General features: G+C 35.7%; 1 protein-coding gene across 2 annotated transcripts in view; it reads left to right on the top strand.

The window, feature by feature from the left end:
• The window catches only part of LOC148951298 (tRNA N6-adenosine threonylcarbamoyltransferase, mitochondrial-like), a 120,604-nt gene that overhangs the window by 72,613 nt on the left and 25,004 nt on the right, over positions 1-22,987 (top strand). For both annotated transcript variants that reach the window (XM_089090795.1, XM_089090794.1), the window contains 3 exons: positions 12,767-12,912; positions 16,230-16,363; positions 22,602-22,726. In XM_089090795.1, the coding sequence (XP_088946921.1) occupies positions 12,767-12,912; positions 16,230-16,363; positions 22,602-22,726 (405 nt within the window). The remainder of the gene's footprint in view (positions 1-12,766; positions 12,913-16,229; positions 16,364-22,601; positions 22,727-22,987) is intronic.

Below are 22,987 nucleotides of genomic sequence, written 5' to 3'. Positions count from 1 at the left end.
AAAAGTGCAATATCATAGAGTTTTCCCATTGCCAGATGGTATTCTAATAGCAGGAATTTAGGAACGCCAGTATAAATATGCTTATTTATTATCACACAAAACAAATAGTAAAATATTACATTTCAAATACTCTTACGCCTAGACACAAATGCAGACACAACAAAATTCACAGCCGCTAGTCTGGAAGACCTGTTGGTAGAAGTTTAATTATGTTTGGTGAAATTTACTAGGTCAAACGACAAACAGATACGACATTTTCGCCCATCCTTTTTTATGCCACTGTTGTTACGACAAAAGTGCAGGATAACACTTCGGTTTTATCCCACTGTGTTACGATAATTTGCCACCAAGGTTTTTCGAGGATAGCCAGGGCTTATCTTAGGGCTCAAACACGGAGTTTCTACCCTTTTGCCCTACTTTGATAATTTAAACCGAAGCTTCATTCAAAGTGATTGTAAACCAGATTCAGAAATTTCGATTACATGGTTAAAACAACAAAGAAAGACAACTGATTAGACATTTACTGATTGCATTTCCCCTTTCTCGGCTTTTTGGGGGGGGGGGGGAGTGCAGCTTCTTCTTTTGAGCATTCTTTCTTTACTGCTCTCAGGTGGGTGGTCGTTAACTTGACCGATGCTGGCTAAAATGTACTTGTAGTATGTCACGTATAGGGGAGACATAAACCTCTACATGATCCTTACTGCATATCTTTAACGTTTTCAATAGGGATAACAGGTTTGCGATCCAAGGGTTGTGGCACATCAAAAAATTTAACTACATCTGTGAAAGAATTGTCATTCCTTGCTTTAAGTTTAGCCTCAACAGTCTAGCAATACGTTTGTATTGTTGATTTGTTCAGCTGTGAGGCATCGTTCGACAATTCGAACTATTTTTTATGCATGTCTTTTATATATAAGAGGTTCATGTCTGTTTCTATGATCAAGAACAATTAGAAATTCAGATAGGCAATAATTCAAAGAGATTTTTTTGAATTGGTTGCAACCTCACATTGACTTTGATTACGAGCACTTATTCATATTTTATCAAAGGCTGAATTTACAATGAGCTTACGAGCGATTCTGTAGAAGTTATCAAGCTGAACATTTTGGTTTCCATTGGTATGCAAACTTCACAAACTAAGAGTCTGTTACTATGATCAAGAATAATTGGAAATTTGGATAGGCAATCATTCAAAGAGATTCTTTTGAATTGGTTGCAACGTTACAGTGGCTTCGTTTACGAGCACTTACGCATGTTTTATCAAAGGCTGAATTTAAAATGAGCTTAAAAATTTGCATTTCATTTACTTAACCTCCAAACGTTTACCTACACTATTGTCAATAAACATTTTCATATAATGTTTCTTGTCAAAGAAGAGGAAGGATCTTTGTGAACTCGAGACCCATACCATACATATCAAACAGTTTGTCGTTATGAACTGAAAGTGAAGACCGACGCGGCTTAATACTAACCAAAATTCTAAAAAACGGAATGCTGGTACCAATAGATATATCAAAAGAATTGGCTTATTATGCTGATTCCAAAAATATAAAATTCATTAAGTTTAGTGTTACCCATCAAAGGCTATGACTTGACTTGACTTGACTTTATTTAACAAAAACATATACATAAATTTTGTACAAAGGAGAAGAGAGGAATCTCGTAATGTCTCCTTTATCAAACAATAGGGGAAAAAAAATACACTTCCCGCTAACATAGCTTCAGAAAGAAAAGAAAATTTGATAAGAACATAACAAAATTTAAAATAAATTTAAAGAAGAAATGAGAAAAAAAAAGAAAAACAAAACCATACATAACTTAACTATCGACTCACGGAGATAGGGATGGGATTTACTTAACAATTTATAAATAAATCAATAATACAACCAATCCCCGCTACTGTAGGCTGAAAGGTCCATCTTTTTCAATTTCTTTTTATATATGTATAGTGATTTTGATTCACTTACTAATTCAAATAACTTATATTTATTCGCAATCTGAGAAAGTTGATATCTTAAACTTAGTCTGGATCTCTCAATTTTAACAAACGGGAAAAGAAACTTAATCCTAGCTCTTGATAAATTGCTATGTTTATTTTCAACCAATAGCTTCATACTATTGAAAAAATTATCTTTATGTTGGATTTCCAAAAACCATATGACCAAATTAAGGTGAAAAAATTGTTGTAAATCCAGAATATCAAGAAATAGAAAAGATGTTTTGATTTCAGATAATTCCTCTGTCTTCCTAGGGTGTGCTAAAAAATGGTCCAGAATTCTTATTGATTTATTTTGAACAATTTGGAGTCCTCGTAAATGTGAAGGGAAAGTCAGCATCCAAACGCTCGGACAATACTGGAAATAAGAATCAATTAATGAAAAATATAAAGTTCTAATGATTTGGTATGGAAACAGAAACTTTAATCTATGCAAACAACCGAGATTCCTGGACACTGTTGCTTTAAGTTTACTAATATGCGTCTTAAACGACAGAGTTGAATCAATATAAATACCTAAATATCTAAATAAATCCACTCTTTTCATGGAGGAAGCTCCAATATTAATAATTTGAAATGACACATGCTTCACTGACCTCGAACTTCTCCCAAAAACCATAAATTCCGACTTCTCTAAATTAGGTATTAATCGGTTGTCCTTGAAACCAAGAATTTACATTTAAAGCAACAGTCTCCAAGGACAATCGTAGGTCCTCCTCGTTGCCCGCCCTCAAACTAATTGCTGTATCATCTGCAAACAATATTGGTAACTCATCACCTGAGGGCATGCAATTTGGAAGATCATTTACATAAATCAAAAAAAGTATCGGCCCCAATACGGATCCCTGCGGTACCCCTATATTTTCTAACAGGAAAATATGAGATGATTCTTCACAAACTTGGACTTTAAAACGTCTGTCAGATAAATGTGATATCATTGAATCCAGAGCTTTTCCAAGGATTCCTATATTTTCCAACATATTAAAAAGAATTGCATGATCTATTGTATCAGAAGCTTTTTTTATGTCAAAAAATATGCTTCACGCCAAATAACTAACATCCAGAGCCTCTGATAAGAAATGGTGTAAAGCAGCTACTGCTTGCTCTGTTGATCTACCACTCAAAAAACCAAACTGATTAGGAGAGAAAAACTTATTCTTTTCCAGAAATGAAATAAATCTACTTTTTATTATCTTTTCAAAAACTTTAGAAACAGGTGATAAAATAGTAATTGGCCTATAATTGTTTGGGTTATCTTTATCACCTTTTTTGAACAAAGGTAAAATTTTAGCTACTTTAAGACAAACTGGGAAAAATCCATTTTTTATACAAGAATTAAAAATATATAAAAGCGGCTGAAAAAGTACACCGGCTGATTCTTTAAACAGAGAAGTCGATATACCATCACATCCTGCCCAAAATCCCTTTTTCAAACTAGTAACGGCTTTTTTGTATTCCGAGAACCGGATAGGATACATAAATATATCTTATCTACTTTATTTGGTAAATATTTTCTATGATTATGTGTTCCAGCAGAAATTTTATCCACCAGACCATGTCCAACTTTTCTAAAATGGTCAGCAAATGCTTCCGCCATCCCTCTCTTATCAGTTATCTCGACTCCTTCATGACTTGTAATGTGAGATGGAATATTTCTTGTTTTAACATTATTCATTTTTTCATTTATTAATTTCCATGTTTCCCGAGGTGAATCACATTTGCGAAATTCATTTTGATAATATTTTGCTTCCGCTTCTCTGAGAACAATTGTTAACCGATTTTTATATTTTTTAAAATTTTCAATATTAATTTCATTTGGGTACTGCATCTTCACCTTATACAATCTATTTTTTTCTTTTATGCTCTTTAACAGGCTTTCAGTAACCCATGGTTTACGAAGTAAATCCTTACTCTTTCTTAATACCATAGGACATACTTGGTCAAATATTTGGTTAAATCTTCAACATTTAGGACATCATTCCCATCTATATCTCCTATTTTTACTTTCATCTCATCTATCTGTTTTTGGTTAATTATCCTTTTATAACTTTTATTTGGTCTCTTTTCACGTTCCACTCCTGATCCAGAGAAGTCAGAAACAACAACACAATGATCAGATGTGTAATTCAAAATAATATTTGTATTAAGGCAGTTTTCAGAAGTAAAAATTTTACCAATAAGAGTTGCTTGCTTTTTACAAATTTTCGATGGTAGTAAACAGACAGGTCAAAAACTATTCAGAACATAAACATTCAAAAACTATAATCCCTTATTCGTAGTCGAAACATTATATCGAATTAAATCAATATTAGAATCCCCCATTACATAAAATGGATGGTGTTGCTGGGTGAGGTCATCTAACAACGACTCACATTGACTTAAAAACTCTTGAATACTAGACTATGGTGGCAGATATACTAAGATTACCAAAAAAGTATTTCTTCCATCATTCACTTCAACTACACAACTCTCAAATAGCATCTCAACATTCCAAACCCTAAATTCAGTACGTAAAGAAGATGCAAAATCATCTCGTATAAAAATACCAACTCCTCCTCTCTTATTCTGTTTTCGACTAGCATGAAAAAACTTATAATTTTTATAATGTTGGAATGTATTATTTTTATCAAGAAATGTTTCACAAATTCCTAACACATCTGTTGACGACCCTTTAAGAAAATCATGCAAAAAATTTAAGCTGCTATTTAATCCTCTACAATTCCAAAATGACAGTCGTTTAAATTTATTATTTAAAGGTGGAATATAATGAAAAAATAAATATTTATTTTTATGTTAATTATAATAATATGGCAAATCTTTATATTTTGACGAAAAAATATGAAAAAATTTATTAATATCAAGAGGATTTTTTTCAAGTTCCTCCAGCCTACCAGCAGGAATTTCTACAAGACTTAACTCATCCATAATCCAAACTCAACAAAAATTATGAGCCTGAGAAAATTTGCCTGATTTTTGAAAAAAGGAGAAAAGACCCCTAAAAGCTAAACAATCTTAATGAAAATCACACCATCAGATTCACCGTATCAGAGAACCATGTTGTAGAGGTTTCAAGCTCCTATCTGCAAAAATGAGGATTTTTTGGGCCAGAACAAAGATCACTGGTGCGTGTTTATTGCTTTTTTCCCCAGGGGTAATCGTATCGATCCACTGGTCCTATAATATTGGGAGAGGACTCATTCGAACGGAAATTAAAAGTTCTACTGCCCTTTCTAATTAAAAAAAAAGATTGTAGGGCAATTGGGCCCCTCTCAAGCCCGTTTTTCCCAAACTCGTTCGATCGAAACTTTGAGGTGTCCATTTTGTTCAGCATAGTTGAAAGGCCCGATAACTACGCCTTTGGAGAAAACATAACCCCCACACTCACAGGCTCTTGGAAAAGGTCTAAGTTGTAAAATTTGCCCATCGTTTCCATATAGTATTGGTTGTTGGGAAGTATGCATACTTTTTTAGGGGGGGGGGGTAATTTTCTGCTGTCGATATTGTCTACGGGGAGAATTTTCCTTGGGGAGGAAATTTATCGGGGGGTGAACTTTTCAGGTAAAATCTTACACCGGGGCAATTTGCCGGAATTCCTATACGAAATTCTTTTTATTTGTCTAACTTTCTCTTTGTTGGCTCAATTTTACGCGTGGAGATGTTAAGGGTGATTCTCACCGGGATTGAATTGTCTTGATGATTTTTCCGTGGGGTGGGGGATTTTCCCATTTGAGGTAGAGTCGGATTTCCTGGCATTATTTAACAAATAAGCATAAATTAAATAAAAAAATCAAGTTTTTCAACTGAAAGTAAGGTACGGTAAAGGTGAAGAATACGGCATTGGACTTATAGTCCCTACTAGCGGTGCTGATTTCCGTTTCTTGGCCCTTCAGCCAGGAGATGCAATATGGGGCTGGGGGCCAACCATCCTGTGCTTTCGCACACGCTTCCTGTTTATCTTCCCCAGATCTGTGTTGCCACAACGAATTTTCGAAACCTGTGAAAAAAGTGCCAAAAAAACTGTGAAAATCGTCAAAAAACCTGTGATCATTTTTAAAGCGTGTTCAGGCCTTTTTACTACAGTTTACTTTTGGTACCCCGAAGTAGCAACGCTAAAACGTTACTAGCAAAGATATTTAAACCTGGGAAGAGGATTGGTACCTAGCGGTCTGTTCCCTGCATGAGTTCTCTAGGTATTTCCAGCTTTGACATTAACGCTACCTATAAATTAAATCTAGTGCTTGTTCAATTTAAGTAGATGGTAGAAAGATATTTTCATGAGAATGTCAACAGAGCGAAATTTTATATCGATATCGGTACCTATCTTAGTCGACAAGTAAAGAAAAAATCATCGAGAGTCATTTCCACTTGAACAATTGCATTAGTTATGCGAAAAGCGAGTCGTTGACTTTCGGTATCTATTAAGGATCTTTGGGGGCGACAAGGTCCAAATGGCTGTAGTAACGAAATGTCTATTTTGACCTATGATGACCTATATGGTTTTAAAGTTGAAAATAATATTGTTCAATCCGCATGGAAAAACGCGTCATCACCTTCGCACGGTTTTCTGCATCGTGTAATTGCGCTTTCAGTTCAGACGTATAGGATTTTCCTTAAAGACCAAGTGCAAACCTGACAGAAATTCTAATTCCCAGACTGGAAATCTATTCGCGATTCCAGGCAGGAACTATTGATTTTTTTGGTTCGCGCATTTTCTTTCCAATTCTGAAGTTTCGTCCCATAGCGCAACTTATGGTGTGAGGTGATAGACTGGCAAATTACGTTGCTTTGATAGAGGTTCGCAAGATAATGGAAGGCAAAATAAAAAAATGGTGTTTGTTGCAAAACAACTTTGTTAGGTTAGGTGGTTAAAATTGGTTAGCAACTCCTCTATCTTGCCGTTTTCTGAACATTTAGAAGTAGCTGAGGTACTTAAGGCAATTGTAGGGCTGAATTACCTAGCTAAAAAGTCTGCACTGCATTTTTTTAATTTAAGTTAAAATCATGCAGTGTTCTTACATTTTGAGCATTTCCAAACCTGACAGACAACAGATCTGAGTTTAAAGAATTGTGCTTAACAAACACAAAGCAAAACTTCTTGCAAAAGTAAAATAAGTTCGTAGATCATAAAAAAGAAAGGGGGCATCCACATCCACATGTTAATTTTGCCGAGGTCTAAAGCCATCGCTAGACATCAAACTTGGTCACCCACTTACTGCTCTATACCGCCTAGGGGACGATATCACAGGTTTCAAAAGGGTGACAGGGGAATGAATTTCACGTTCTCACAAATCACATTTTCACATTCCACCTATTTTCTTATAAACCACGCTAAATTTTGATGATCCAAGCACAATTTCTGGTATCTTCTAATCTGAAGCAATGGGTACTGAAACTTGGCCAGCCACGTTTGTCTTGCACACAAGGTTTAAACTAGACCGCTTTCATATGATCCTCAAGTAAATGCTGCGACGTTCTCCAATGAAGAAAAAAACAATTATCACTACTACGGTTCTTCAAATCTTGGCAAACGAGATTAGCATAAAAACACAAAAATTTTATTGGTTGATATAATGATATTGATTAATAAGTCACAACTGATCCGAGTCATAATTGGTTGATTTGATTGCTTGATATAATGATATTGGTTGATAAGTCAAAACTGATCCGAGTCATGGTATTATAACTTATGAAAAAATGAAGTAAAATACACTACAATGAAATTAACCGAACAGAGGGACCAAAGGATGATGAGGTGAAAAACGACAAAAAGCTGAATCCGAAAGCCGTCCATTTAGCACTACCAACTCTGTTGTTACATCGAGGACTTCAAACTTACGAATTATTTCACCATTACTATGCCAAGGGGGGAGATAAAGTAAAAATTTACAATATCTGAAAGTAAAATACCGGATATGAACAACATCTTTCTTCTTTAAAAGGGATAAAGAAAAAGGTAAAGGACAGAATGATCGCAAAAAGTAGAATATAGCCTACCCAGTGTTCGTCTGTTATTCTTCCCTCGATTTGCAGCAATCTTAAAAAATCAAATTGAATTGCCTTTTTAACATTACGAGTAGTGCATTGGCGTTGGCTAGAAATTGATTTAGTAATAGTAATAGCCAACCATCGAAAAACAGGAACAGAGGGTATAGAAAAACCACGACGAACCAAAGGAACATTAGAGGAAGTTGGACAATTAAAAACTAGACACTCACACTTCGTGAGTAGTGCTAAGAGAAAGACCAATTTTAGAAAACAAATGGGAAAATTTTTGAAATCTTAATAAACTAATAATTTTTTAATAATATCTATACAATCTGATTCTTCTTGAAGAAACACTAAGTTTTTCTTTTCGCAATATTGAAAATTCTATCAACCTTATAAGATCGAATGAAAAAAAAACTCATCTCAAGAATCCTCTCGTTCTTTAAGGAATAGCTTATAGGAATCCTTTCACGCCTTAAAGTACATCTGCAAACCCCACTTCTGATCAAAATTATCTTTATTTAAATTGTTCTTAAAGCCCATTCCAATGTGTTGGCATAGTACCTTCCACAAGATAAGTCATTAGTTTGTTTTTATCAATCAGTTACAATTCCCTCTCATCTCTTAACGATTTAATAAGAAAAGAAAATTGTCCACTTCGAAAGGAAAAAAAGGAGGGATTATCGTTGGTAAGAGGAAAAATTACGAGCTGAACCTTTGCATTGGAGCTGGAATGCATATAAGCAACAAAATACTCACTCCATCAAAGTCAGAGTCTACTCAGTGTCAGAGTCTGAGCTGTCAGGTTCAGCACGACGAGGATCTTCTATATTACAAACTGCATCTCTCCATTTGATAGCCTTATCCAGTAGATCACTTAGAACAGTCCAGGAAGCGGCTTTACCAACGAATTGTTTGGTCATCATCAATTCCCTAACTGTCCCGGTTTTCAAGCTGTCAGGTTCAGCACGGCGAGGATCCTCTTTGTTACAAACTGCTTCTCTCCATTTGATAGCCTTATCCAGTAGATCACTTGGAACAGTCGAAGAAGCGGCTTTACCAACTAGCTGTTTGGTCATCATCAATGCAGTAACTGTCCCGGTTTTCAGCTTATTATGCAGTCTCGTTTTCATATGCGACAGGACAGAGAACTGACGCTCTGCAGCAGCGCTTGAATGGGGAAGACAACTGAGTGCACAGGGTCACCAGATCAGCAAACTTTTTTTTCGCCAATACCATTAATTTGATGCAAAATACTCTACCAGAAAGCAGGGTTGGTCGACCAGATCTTGACCAAGATCAACTCGGCTCAACCTGAGCTCTTGTAGCTGACGGTCAATACTTTCGCTCTTGCGTTCTAAAATCGCTGGGTCGCTTCTCAGAAGCGTAGAAAAGGGCACGAAAATGCGAATAATGCTCAGCTCTTCAGATCCGAGTGCAAATGGGGGTCCAAAATCTTGAGATCGAACAAAATTGAGTCTTACCGGTTTATTCTTTTTCTCATCTGCTTGCAGATCTCCACTAAAAACCTCAGACAGTTGACCCTAAAAGCTTTGAGCGAGTCTTCGATAATATTTGATCCACTTTCCTCCAGGTAACATTCGGTATTTGTGCCTAATTTCATGTCTTCCAGTTCAAGATAGTTCGCGGGAACCAGATCTGCAGAGAAAGGTGATTTTGCTACCAGTGTCACGCGTTTTCTTACGATGATTCGGAGTATATTACGTCATGCTGAAGCTGCTCACCACCCTGTGAATTCTTGTTTCACTGCTCTGAAACTCAGTGTTTAGGGAATGGATAATCCCAAGATTGGTGGCAAGAAAATAGAGATAGGTATTCATGACAGGATTATTCAAAGCGTTGTATATTTTGAGTGCCTTTTCCTTGCTTGCCTTGTCTGCAGCGCCCTCGCCTAAGGCGTGACTACTGTAAAACAATAACAAAGCATTCCAGGTATCTAATAGCAGTCTGATGGCTGCTTCAAAGCTGATCCATCTCGTAGAAACCACCGATAGTAACTGTTTCGCTTTAATTTTAGCAAGCTTATGGTGGTCAAGAAATTCTCCAATCCTCTTAGGACTATGGGTAATGTAGTGTATGGTATAATGCATAAAAGACTCTTACCCGTCTGGCAAGGTTTCAGATGCTGCTGAAGCACAAGCGCCAACGAATGACTTATGCACCCGACAGTGAAGAGACGGCACTTCGGTTTTGAAAATGGTACCAAGCCTACGATGGGCACCTGTGATGACTGAGGCATTGTCATAGCCAATACCAAGTAAATTATTCACCAGAAAGCCATGGTCTTTTCGATGCTTATCAATAAGCTCTTTCTGTCCCTTGGGCGATGCATCTTTCACTTCAAGTAAACCAAGGATTCGTCTTTAACGTCATCGCTACTATTCTTGTAGCGCACCATTATACACAGAGACTTTGTCATACATCTATCTATTGTTTCATCAACAATGATTGAAAAAGGACCATTTATCAGTTTCTCTGCTAATTTCTCCAAGTCCATAGGGTCCAATGACTGCTTTTATGATATCGCTTGCCTTTGAACGCTTTACTTTTACTCCATTAGTGATTTTCGAGTCGGGAAAAATTTCCCTTACTAAGGGTGTAAATGTATAAGCCTTTTTGAAAGGGATGCATTTAGATGCTATCCACACCGCCATTTTCACTTCAGCTATCGCAATCCTGCGAGCTATCCTCATCTTGCTTATAAGTTCTTCGACGGATTCCAAAACTTGCTCAATCTGAACCTGGCCCCTTTTTTGGCTGATTTCTTGAAATTTGATGAGCGACTAGGAATTTTCTCTAGAAGAAAAACGGCCGTTTTTGTCGCTGAATGGTCAATTATCGACGAATAATCAGTCCGTCTAAACACGGTATAATTACAGATTAGTAACATAAACCAAAGATAATTTAACGGGAAGATAATGCACTGACCATTTTGGATGGCTCCGGAAAGCATCCAGAACTCAAAATATTCAATCAATAGATGGTGTAGCAAACCATTAATCTATGGCTCGTTCGATGACTGAACTACGGGAAGTTCAACCAAATAGTAGTAAGTGACGAAGATTTCAACAACAGATGGCTGTTGTCTTCATCCATACTTTATAGATAAAGTATGGAAAGTTTGAACAATTCGTAGTAAGTGATAAGTATCGAAGCCAGAGTTGGCTGCAATTTCGTGTGCCAATGGACTATATGGGACTGTATTATTATCTTCTAACGCATTTGTCTTTGGCATAGACCAGTGAAGTCAAATTCTCAAGCTCGATATATTTTCAAAATAGGTTCAGTTTGATCCTCATTGTAATGGTATAGAGTTCAATCAATCCCTTTCTTTTGATTTTTCTTTTTCTACATAGACGTAAACGATCGTTACTATGTAGCTGGAACCTAGTAAAGAGCAAACCTTGGCCCATAGTTACCAAAAGTTGAATAACATGCGTTAGAAAAAAAATTGGTGCGAAAAAATAATCGAATTACACTGATTCGGGAATGGGGACTGTTTGTTTGGATTTAACATAACATTTTCTTTGTCGCTAAAACAATCTTCAAAGATTTCACAAAAAGAGCCTGAAACCCCTCGAAATGGTGTCGGATCGAAGTAAAATGTACACCATTGCGTTTGAAATAGCCGAAAACTGTACAGCAGAATGGCAGAGGGATAGAATCTGGATTGAATGCACAAGTAAAGATTAATTAATATGAATTATTATATAGTAGAGTAGTTTCTAGGACATTGAAGATCCTATTGGAGTATTTCCTATGGTTTTTTAATAATCATTTTACCTTCTATTCACTACTATATTTACCAACCTTCAAACCAAACATTGAGTTGAAATCATTTTTGGTGACTCATTAGCACATTTGTTGTTGTTGTTTGTTCAGTGCATATGGATGATCTACCCTTCCCACATCTGGCTTAACTGCTGCTGTGTCACTTAATCCACTTAAAGATTAGTGGGAATTGTCACATAAAGACATAAATACTTTTCAGACTGTTAGACGGGACTACCTCGAAGAAGTCCGATCCCCAGCGTCCTGTAAGCAACAGCTTTTTTTCACTTCTCACTGTTTCTTGCTTTGCAAACTTAGCCACTTCTCATTGTTTCTTACTTTGCCACTTAGCTGGATTATAAACACAAAATATAAATATACACCTATACAGCACGTTTCAATTCCCAATCCAATTCACAATTTTGAGTTGACATCACTTTTGGTGACTAATCAGCATGTTTCAATTGAATTCAAAACGGTAGTTTCAAATAAATGTTACTTATGATTAATGCGATGAATCTATAGATTTATGATTAATAGATGTCGTCTTACAATCACTAAAAATAATACGTAAATTTGAGCTCTACTAAATTCAACTTTTAGCAGAAAATTAGGTCATATTAGGAGCCTTTAGCACAATACCCTGTGACTTTCTACCATTCGGTGGCAAAAACCTTTGAACCTGTGACGATAAAAAAAATCTGTGAAGTTTGTAAGAAAACCTGTGACTGTGGTAACATAGCCCCAGATATCTCCAGGTACCCATTTAGAGCTGGGTCGACTCTGGCTGAGCTTTAACTAATTAAAAAGTTAAGTTTAAAAAGTTATAACTAATATCAAGGCTTTTAATTTTAAGGACATACAGTTTCAGAATTTTTTTCTAGGGGGTGGGCTTGGTTTAGGGTAACTTCCAATGGATGCATCACCTTCTTTGTGCTTCTTTTTTTTTGAAGTGCTTACGTTATCACATGAAACTCAGTCCAACTCTTTTAGAGGGGTTTTCACGTGACCTATCAGAAGAAAAGACCATTAGTTCTTGGCATCGAGTCTAGCTGTGATGATACTGGTGCTGCAATTGTTGATGAATCGGGATGTATTCTAGGCGAGGCCCTGTATTCTCAGCATCTTATTCATCTTAAGTAAGTTCTTTTCAGGTGAGTTTCGAAGATCAAACACCACTTATGCTTCAAAAAAATTTCGACAAGCGGACAGACAAAACGGCCCCTAAGAAAAAATATTCTTTTACATTGAATACCCGCTTAACAATTAGTGTCAGTGGCTTAATTGTCTGAAATGTCCATTTCTGAAATGCCCAAAGTCCACAAGTTACTCGAGATATACTTTTATAGGTATATGATGCCGGTTGAGGCATGAAAATATATTATTTCTGAAGACTAAAACCTAAGTTTCTTGAAACTATCTAACAATAGTAATAAAATCAGATCCATTTTAAGCAGTTGCATTTGAAATGCCCACGATCGACAAATTATTCGAGGTATACTTTTTAGCCATAGGATGCCACTTGAGGCACGAAGGACTTTATTTCTTATGACTGGATCCTATGGTTCTTAAAACGATCTTACAATAGAAATAAGAATGAGATATATTTGAAGCGTATACGTCTGGAATGCTCATGTTCCACAAGTTGCTCGAGATACACTTTTTAACCATAAAATGCCGCTTGAGACATGAAAGTATCTTATTTTTCAAGATTAAAATCTATGTTTCTTAAGACAATTTAACAATATTAAGAAATCAATTACATTTTAAGCGCATACATTTGAAATGCCAATGATCCATAAGTTACTCGAGATATAATTTTAGCCATAAGATACCACTTGAAACATAAAGGCGTCTTTTTTTTCTCAAGAGTGAAACCTGAGTTTCTCAAAACGATTTAACAATGGTAAAAACATCCGATATATTTTAAGCGTATGCGTCTGAAATGTCCTTTGTCAACAAGTCACTCGAGATATACTTTTTAGGTATATGATGCTGGATGAGGCTTGAAAGTATCTCGTTTCTCAAAACCGAAACCTAAGTTTCTAAAACAATTTAACAATAGTAATAAAATCAGATATATTTTAAGCGCATGTGTTTGAAATGCCCATGATCCACAAATTACATGAGATAGACTTTTAAGGTACTTTATTTCTCAAAACAGACACTAAGTTTCTTTAAACGATCTAGCAGTAATAATAAAATCAGATATATTTTAAGCGTATGTGTCTGAAATGCTCATTTTCCTCAAGTTACTCGAGATATACTTTTTAACAATAAGATACCACTTTTCCCAGGACTAAAACCTGAATTTCTTACGAGGTCGAGGCCGAGACCAAGTCCGTTGATTCTTGAATTCAAATCAACTTGCTTAGGCACAAACGATCTAACAATAGTAATAAATCAGATATATTTTAGGCGTAGGTTTCTGACATGTCCATAGTACACAAGTTACTCCAGATACACTTTTTAAGGATATGATTCTGGTTGAGGCATGAAGGTATCTTATTTCTTAAAACTGAAACATAAGATTATTAAGATGATCTAACAATAGTAATAAAATCATATATATTTTAAGCACGTGCGTTTGAAACGCCCATGGTCCACAAGCTACTCGATATATACTTTTTGGTCATAGGATGCCACTTGAGGCATGAAGCTACTTTATTTATCAAGACTGAAACCTAAGTTTCTTAAAACGATTTAACAATAGTATTAGAATCAGATATGTTTTAAGCGGATGTGTTTGAAATGTTCATGATCCACAAGCTACTCGATATATACTTTTTAGCCGTAGGATGCCACTTGAGGTATGAAGGTACTTCAATTATCAAGACTGAAAGCTAAGTTTCTTAATACGATTTAACAACAGTAATAGAATTAGATACGTTTTAAGCGCATGGGTTTAAAATGCTCATGATCTACAAGGTACTCGATATATAGTTTTTAGCCGTGGGATGCCACTGGAGGCATGAAGGTACTTTGTTTAACAAGAATGAAATCTAAGTTTCTTAATACGATTTAACAACAGTAATAGCATCAGATATGTTTTAAGCGCATGCGTTTGAAATGTTCATGTTCCACAAGTCAATCGAGATTTACTTTTTAGTCATAAGAAGCCCCTTCAGACATGAATTTATCTTATTTTTCAGGATTGAAACCTAACTCTCTTGAAACAATCTATCAATATTAATAAAATCAAATATACATTAAGCCCCAAAAAAGATCATTTTGGGAAACTTAGGTTTTAGTCTTGAGAAATATGGTATCTTCACATCTCAACTGTCATCTTATGGCTAAAAAGTATATCTCGAATAGCTTGCGGAATATTAGTATTTGAGACGCATACGCTTAAAACATACCCGATTTTATTACTATTATTGGATCGTATTAAGAATCTTGGGTTTCTTTCTTGAGAAATAAGATATCTTCATGTCTCGAGCGGCATTTTATGGCTAAAAAGTGCATCTCGAGTAACTCGTAGAACATTAGCATTTCAGAGAAATACGCTTAAAATGTATCTGATTTTATTGCTATTGTTAGATCGTTTTAAGAAACTTAAGTTTCAGAAATGATAAATAAGGTAACCTCATATCTTAAGTGATAGCTACCTTCCTATTACAGAAAAAAAACAAGATAAATGGCCAAGATAAACATTTATCTTAATGCTTATCTTAAAGTAAGACCTTAGATACACCTTGGCCTCCAGAGGCACCCAGGGCATCACGAAGGATCTGCCAATCATTCCGATAGTTTGCTGCTGTCAGAATGTTCTATCACCGAAGTTGAATTGAAGCGTGCAGTTTATGTAGATTGGCCTGATATGTTCGTCACAAGGTGTTTCTGGGTCTGCCTCTGCAGCGTCAATCTGTTGGTTGCCAGATTTCAAAAAGCAAATACACCAAATGAACTCTTTTCTCTAAGTATTGCTGTGCTTGTTAAAATGTGCTTTAAAGGATCCGGTTTGACGGGTGGTAGCCCTACTCGAGCATAGTGTAACCCATGGTATATTTTGAAAAACGAACAGAAATGAAATACAAAAAAAAAGTTTTCTAAAATGAAAGTAAAAAGTAACATTAAAACTTGAAACACTAAAGTTTACTTTTTGTTCAAAATCTTTAAGAACGACTGTTCAAACACAATCGCCGCTAATATGGAATAAGAAGCATTTTTAAGCCACTATGATGATTTAGTGGAAAGAGAAAGGGCTCAGGAGGGGGCAGCTCGCATCATATATGAAAGAATTTCTATTAATTTTAAGTTTTAATGTTGCTCTTCAATTTTTGTAAACTCGTTTTTTTATTTAATCACATATCATAATGAGGTTCAAATTCATGCAGTATGGAAATCCATTAAATTCAAACTTTTAATGTCACAAAACAAAATTGATTAAGATTAGCACAGTACTCTTGGTTCATCTATAGACACTTTTTAAAATAAATTTTATCACTTGCAGCCATGGGGGTATCATCCCCCCAATTGCGAAAGACCTTCATATTAAATACATTAACCCTATCGTTTCACAAGCATTGGAGAAGGCTGGTGTTACGCCGAAAGATCTGAGTGCAATTGCCACTACTGTCAAACCCGGTAAGAGTGCCTTTTTAAAGTTCTAGATTTTAATATTGAAGTTGTTTTCTTTGGTAATATAAAAGGTTGATCGGCATTCCGTAGACTTAATAAATTGTATTAGGCAACTGACTGGGTGGGTTTACTGATTGTGCTTATTTGTATTATTATTTGGGTTGCAGCGGTAGCTAGCAACCTAGTAAGAGACGATCATGCTCCATAGTAAAAACTATTATAATCTATAACTCCTATAAATAAAGTAAGATCAAAGCAAGAAGTACGCTATTGGAACCGCCTTCTCCGAAAGCCCTATGTTTAAAGCTTATCACCTCTTGGCTTGAACATCAAGGAAAAAATTGTGGCTTGAAAATCAAAAAAAGTGGCTTCAACCACGATATTCTGCATATACGGCATCTTTTTTTCTTTTTTTCTTTCTTTTTTCCTCCTCAGATAGCTTGGAACTGGAACATCGTAGAGAGTTATTTAATGGCTCATTCTAAAGGAAATTGATGTGGTTAAAAGCATTTTGTAATTATACAATTTTTTAAATAAAATCAATTTAATCGAAAAATTGCATTTTTCTATAACACTGTAGTTGTTTATGTTATTAACATCAGGAATTGGTCACATCCACGTGTTTTTGTAATAGATAAAAAATATTTAAATATAATTCATATTTTTTACTAAGCACTTCCTTTTCATATACTAGATAATAAATGTCGTCATAGTTTTATTAGAACCAAATACGACGTAAATAGAAAAATACTATATTATGACCTTACCTCTGATGACATCGGTTATGACAGTTTTATCTGGTTTGCAGCAGTAGCTAGCAACCTAGTAAGAGATGGTCACGTTCCATTGTAAAAAAATAAACCAGTAAACCAGAGTCAGATAAAAAAAAAAAAGTACACTGTTAGAACAGCCTTGTTTAATAACACTATATAGGAAATTAACTGTCTCTTGCCTTGAATTACGAGAAAAATTCATTAGCTTGAAAATCATAGGCAGCGCAATCGCGCAGCCTAAGTAAAAAACGATGTTGGCACAATGCATTACTTATTATTATTTTTTTTTTCTTTAGACCAGGGCACTTCGTATATAAGGAATTTTCGTAGAAACTTCAAAAAGGGCTCATTCGATTGGAAATTGAAATGGCTTGTGTCCTTTTTAATAGTCGAAAGCGATTGGAAGGCAACTAACACCCCTTCTACGCCCACCATTTTCCCGAACACATCTAATCAAAATTTTGAGATGGCCATTTTGTTCAGCGTAGTTGATTTCCAGATAGAAATTATGTTGTTTAGGAAGACATTCCCCCACAGCCCTCAGGGCAAGGGTTGTAAGTTATGCCCTGGGTACATATAGGCTAAGGTTTTTATAGAAGGCGTTGTCGTAAAAACTTCAAAAAAGGCTCATTCGATTGGAAATTCAAAGGGCTAGTGCCCTTTTTAATAGTCAAAAGTGATTGGAGGGCAACTAACCCCTCTCTCACGCCCACCATTTCCCCAAAGGTATCCAATCCAAATTTTGAAATAGCCATTTGTTCAACGTAGTTGAAAGTTCCGGAAATTAGGTCTTTGAGGATGACAACCCCCCCCCCCCCAGCCCTCAGGGCAAGGGTTGTAAGTTATACCCTGGGGGCATATAAGGTTTTTATAGAAAGTGTTGTCATAGAAACTTCAACAAGGGCTCATTTGATTGGAAATTGAAATGGCTAGGGCCCTTTTTGATAGCCTAAAGTTATTGGAAGGCAACTAACACCCCAGTCACACCCACCATTTATCCAAACACATCCAATCAAAATTTTAGATATCCATTTTGTTCAAAGTAGTTGAAAGGTCCGGAAATTATATCTTTGAGGATGACACTACCCTACAGCCCTCAGGGTAAGGGTTGTAAGTAATGCCCTGGGGACATATACGGTTTTTATTGAAAGCTTTGTCGTAGAAACTTGAAAAAGGGCTCATTCGATGAAATTCAAAGGGCTAGCGCCCTTTTTAATAGTCGAAAGTGATATGAGGGCAACTGACCCCCCCCCCATCTCACGCCCATCTTTTCCCCAAACACATCCAATTAAAACTTTTAGATATCCATTTTGTTAAATGTAGTTGAAAGTTTTAGAAACTAGGTCTTTGAGGATGATAACCCCCTCAGAGCCCTCTGGGCAAGGGTTGTAAGATATGCCCTGGGAGCATATAAGGTTTTTATAGATAGTGATGTTGTAGAAACTTCAAAAAGGGCTCACTCGATTGGAAGTAAGAAGGGCTAGAGCCCTTTTTAATAGTTGACAGAGATTGGAGGATAGCTAACACCCCTTCCACACCCACCAATTCCCCAAACAAATCCAATCAAAATTTTGAGATAGCAATTTTCTTCAACGTAGTTGAAAGTTCTGAAAATTAGGTCTTTGAGGATGACAACCCCCTCCCCCCTTCAGCCCTCAGGGCAAGAGTTGTAAGGTATGCCCTTGGGGCATATAAGGTTTTTATTGAAAGCGTTGTCGTAGAAATTTCAATCACCATTTGCGAACATAATTTGCACTTTTACTGAAAAAAACACAAATGAATGTGCATTGTCAGTTTAATATAATACGAGTATACTGATATTTTGTATCAGAATGTTAATATTATTTGATTTATTAAAGTTACAAAAGTAAAAACATTTATATTTTTTCAGTAATTATCTTCTGGCCTTGGAAAGGCATAGGGATTTTGAGCCCTACTCATGGTAATTTCTGCTTGTTTTGAGTTGTCGTTTGGGGTTTCATTTATTTATCGATGCTGATTTGTGGTAGTTTCACGCTTGGTAGATTATTTTATTTTATTTTTGCTCATTTTTGGTTTAATGGAGTTATTTACTTTTCTTTAAAAAACTTATTTTGTGGAAAAAGTTTTTTTTAATTAATTATATTAAAAGACGATCGTTAGAAGAACAAACCATCGCATATATTTGACTTAGTTAGCTGCCTGATTCTTTGAGGTTCGTCTCTTACTCTTCCAAAGAAGAAAAAGCCGTAGGCTTTTTCCTGTTTGTAGTCAGAGTTTACATAAAGGATCGGTCTATGTCATACCAAAGAATACTATATAAGTGAGCAATGATTGTGTATTTATATATGTAGGCTATGTATTTATTTTTTCTTGAAAACGGATCCATGTTTTTTCGGGAAAATTTGTATCCTGAGATATTCTGGCCTAAAATACGATCTATATAGGTTAGAAGTTTAAGAAAATTCGTTAAGAGTCATAATTTTGGGGAGAAAAAGTTATGTGAGTGACGTTATTTTTAAATACATCAGTATTGCAATGGCATTGTTATACTTGTCACACTTAGTCACACCTAGTAAGAGATGATCACGTCCCATACTAAGAAATACAATAGCCTCCTAACTCCTAAAAATATTGTCAGATCGAAACACAAAATAGACTTTATTAGAACCGCCTTGTCCGAAATTCCTATATAGGAAACTTATAGTCTCTTGGCTTGAGCAACACAGAAAATATTTTGGCTTGAAAAACAAGATAAGTGGCTTGAACTACGATATTGTGCATCAAAGACATCTTTTTTCCGTTCTTTCTGCTCAGCTAGTAGGGCACTGGAACATCATAGGGTGCTGTTTAATGGCTCATTTTAAAAAACATTGCTACTTCTAATGCCTTTTGTAATAATAATTTTTTTTTAAATAGGATCATTTTTTACGAAAAACTGCAGTTTTCTATAGCACTGTAGTAGCAAACGTTATTAATATCATCTTGGATACAAAGATCAAAAAAGGATTTTTTACATTATAAAAAGCATGTGGATATAGTTGTATAAAGTGCAGTAATTGTTTTAGGGTTTTAACAAACATCTGATTTGTCAATCAAAACTAGAATAATTCCCGACAATTTTAAATATAATAATTTTATTTTATTTCTCAGTTCAAATTTATAATTGTGTCCTAGAGCCAATTATTATTAATAACGACTAAATGTGTTTAGCAGTTACTCACAACAATAATAAAGTTTGTTGTCAGTTTCTACAGCTTAGAATAAGAAATCCTTGAGCAGAACTGAAAACAAGCTTTACCTTAACTTATCGTAAAACAAATCGTCGTCACCGATACTTCATTTTAGGAAACGTTCGCCATTAGCCCTTTTTGTGACTACGAAACTTAGTTTTGTCTATTAATCTACCAGAACTTTTATTTTTATTACAGGCTACATGACTCATCACAGACGATGATATGCCGATAGTTATGGCAGTTATCTCATTTGCTAACACTGAGTCGTGTGTTACACCATTTCTTAAATGCATCCACGGAGGAATTTTTCGTGATTACTCTGCTGACAATCTATTTCAAGTGACGAATGATTCCCGGGCAAAACTCGTTTCAGGATATTCTTGGCGGGGAATACCCTGCTCAAGGTAGTCTTGACGAGCTGTACTTCGGCAAGTTGATTGCAAGGGCTTTGCTTTATCAGGAACGAGCTTCGATAGCTCTTCCGATGGAGGGTTATACAAGTATTTATAGAAAACCGACATGGACGCCACATCGAAACGTTCTTTGATCATTAGTTGGGTTTTAGCTTTCGTGTTGCCAGTGGTTGCTGCACACACTGCTCTAATTTGAATATGTTGGAGTGGAGCGATGTGGCTTTTTGGTGCACCAGCGAAGAGAGAACATGCATATTCCATGAGAGGTCTGATGCACGAATTGAAAAGTAGATCTTTATGAACAAATCATGCCATTTTTCTATAAGTAATCACGGAATTTTGTGAATTGAGATCCCCTTGACCCAAAGACTTGCAGTTGTAATTTTCAAGCCAAGCGAAAAATTATTTGGGTTGTATTTTCGGGCCCATTTTTTAACATCCCTGCTTCAAACCTAAATTTTGTTTTATACATTAGAGGGGTAGATACGCTTCCCCTCCCAGCAATAATTTCCGATCCTCATGGTCTGAGAAACCACCCCTGAAATTGTCAAGTCGCTCAGACAGCCAGGATCAACCATACCCATATTTTCTGTTAAAAATTATTGGTCAACAATGGGCAATTTGAGGGCCCTTTTCCTTGGGGCTAGTATAGATCATGTCATCCGTAAAGGTATGTTTATTTTACATTGCGATTATTCTGAGCAAAATGTTTATCTAGAGGTTTTGATCTGATGCTATGGTTGTCTACGGGATGCTTGGTGGAGAAAGGACTTGGGAGAGAGGATGATTACCCTCCAATATCTTTCGGTCCTTAAAAAAGCACTAGAACTCTCAATTTTCGATTGAATGAGCCCCTTCCAACTTTCTATGACAACCCCTTCCATTCGAAGTAGCCGGGACCAAAAAAAAGATAATACATGGGAGACACTTCCCTCTTTACTAAATCAATGCTAGTCTGTTGGCTATGACAATCAGAAACTTTCGAACATCACTTGTTCTCCGCTCTGTGAAAATTGCTTTAGGCATCATTTACCAACAGCTGTCTCTCTCTCTTTCTCTCAAAAAGGAAAACCGGTTAAAGCACCAGTGCAAAAAAAAGATTAGGAACATAAATATTGGTCTGTCAAAAAAGCCCACAAACCTGGACCAAAGACCCTTTTTTTATTAACTGCTTGAAACTTACACCCATAAGTGTCTCAGCCACGATGAGACAAATACAAAAAAAAATTCGGTTAAGGGCATGGGCAACCCAGAATTCGGCTTCAAAAAGGGGTAAAAAAAAAACTTTTTTTTGTTAGCTTGGAAATTATCTCCTTAAGTTCTTGGGACGAGGAAATCTAAATGCACAAGAAACAATTGAATCAAGAGGCATATTTTATTGCAAAAGTTTCAAACAAAATTACATCTGTGGAGGCTCACGTACCTCAAAATTGAGGTCCGAAAAGATGTCAAAAAACTTTATTTCTCCCGATCGACTAGCTTGGGCCAAGGGATTATTCGTTTCCCTGTTATAAGTTTCATTTGTATTAAGTTCAACTTAATTACTGGACTTAAGTCTACTCATTTTTTTTTATTGATATTCTTATTTACTTTTCTTTGAGTTTTTTTGCTTTTGAGTTTGTTTTTGGATCAAAATCAATTATCAAATAACATATGTTTATTTTCCAATGAGACATTTAATTGTAAATTAAATACAGTTCAATAAGATATGAATATAAATATAGTCCCTCTCTTTCTCTCTCTCTCTCTCTCTCCTCTCTCTCTCTCTCTCTCTCTCTCTCTCTCTCTCTCTTTCTCCCTCACAATAAACACAATTATAGCAATATCTGTTTATATATTTCAGGCTTGCCAATGTCATTAATGGTCGGAATGCTTTACGGAACAAAGATGGCTAAAGAACACAATAAACCATTCATCCCCATTCACCACATGCAAGCTCATGCTCTGACAGTTAGAATGGTTGAAAAGGTACCCACATATGCTTTTCTTAGTATTATTTTTTTGTGTGTCAAATGCTAAAATTTTTCAAAGATGCTATTTCCCTAAAACTTTAAGTAGTTAGTTCGTTTGATAACCGCGTATCTCATATTCATCAAAGATAAAACTCCACAGCATCCAGAAATGACTATGTTTGATCTTACGCAAATTACCTTTCGAAATCAAACAGTTCGTGGCAACGAACTGTAAGTAAGGAGCGACCCGGCTCAATAGTAACCGAAACTATAAAAA

This window comes from Artemia sp. Qi Xiang Cuo, chromosome 6, assembly GCF_049724085.1.
Source record: "Artemia sp. Qi Xiang Cuo chromosome 6, ASM4972408v1, whole genome shotgun sequence".
NCBI classification, from domain to species: domain Eukaryota; kingdom Metazoa; phylum Arthropoda; class Branchiopoda; order Anostraca; family Artemiidae; genus Artemia; species Artemia sp. Qi Xiang Cuo.
Note: the sequence above shows the minus strand (reverse complement) of the source record. Positions and strands in the feature narration are given on the sequence as shown.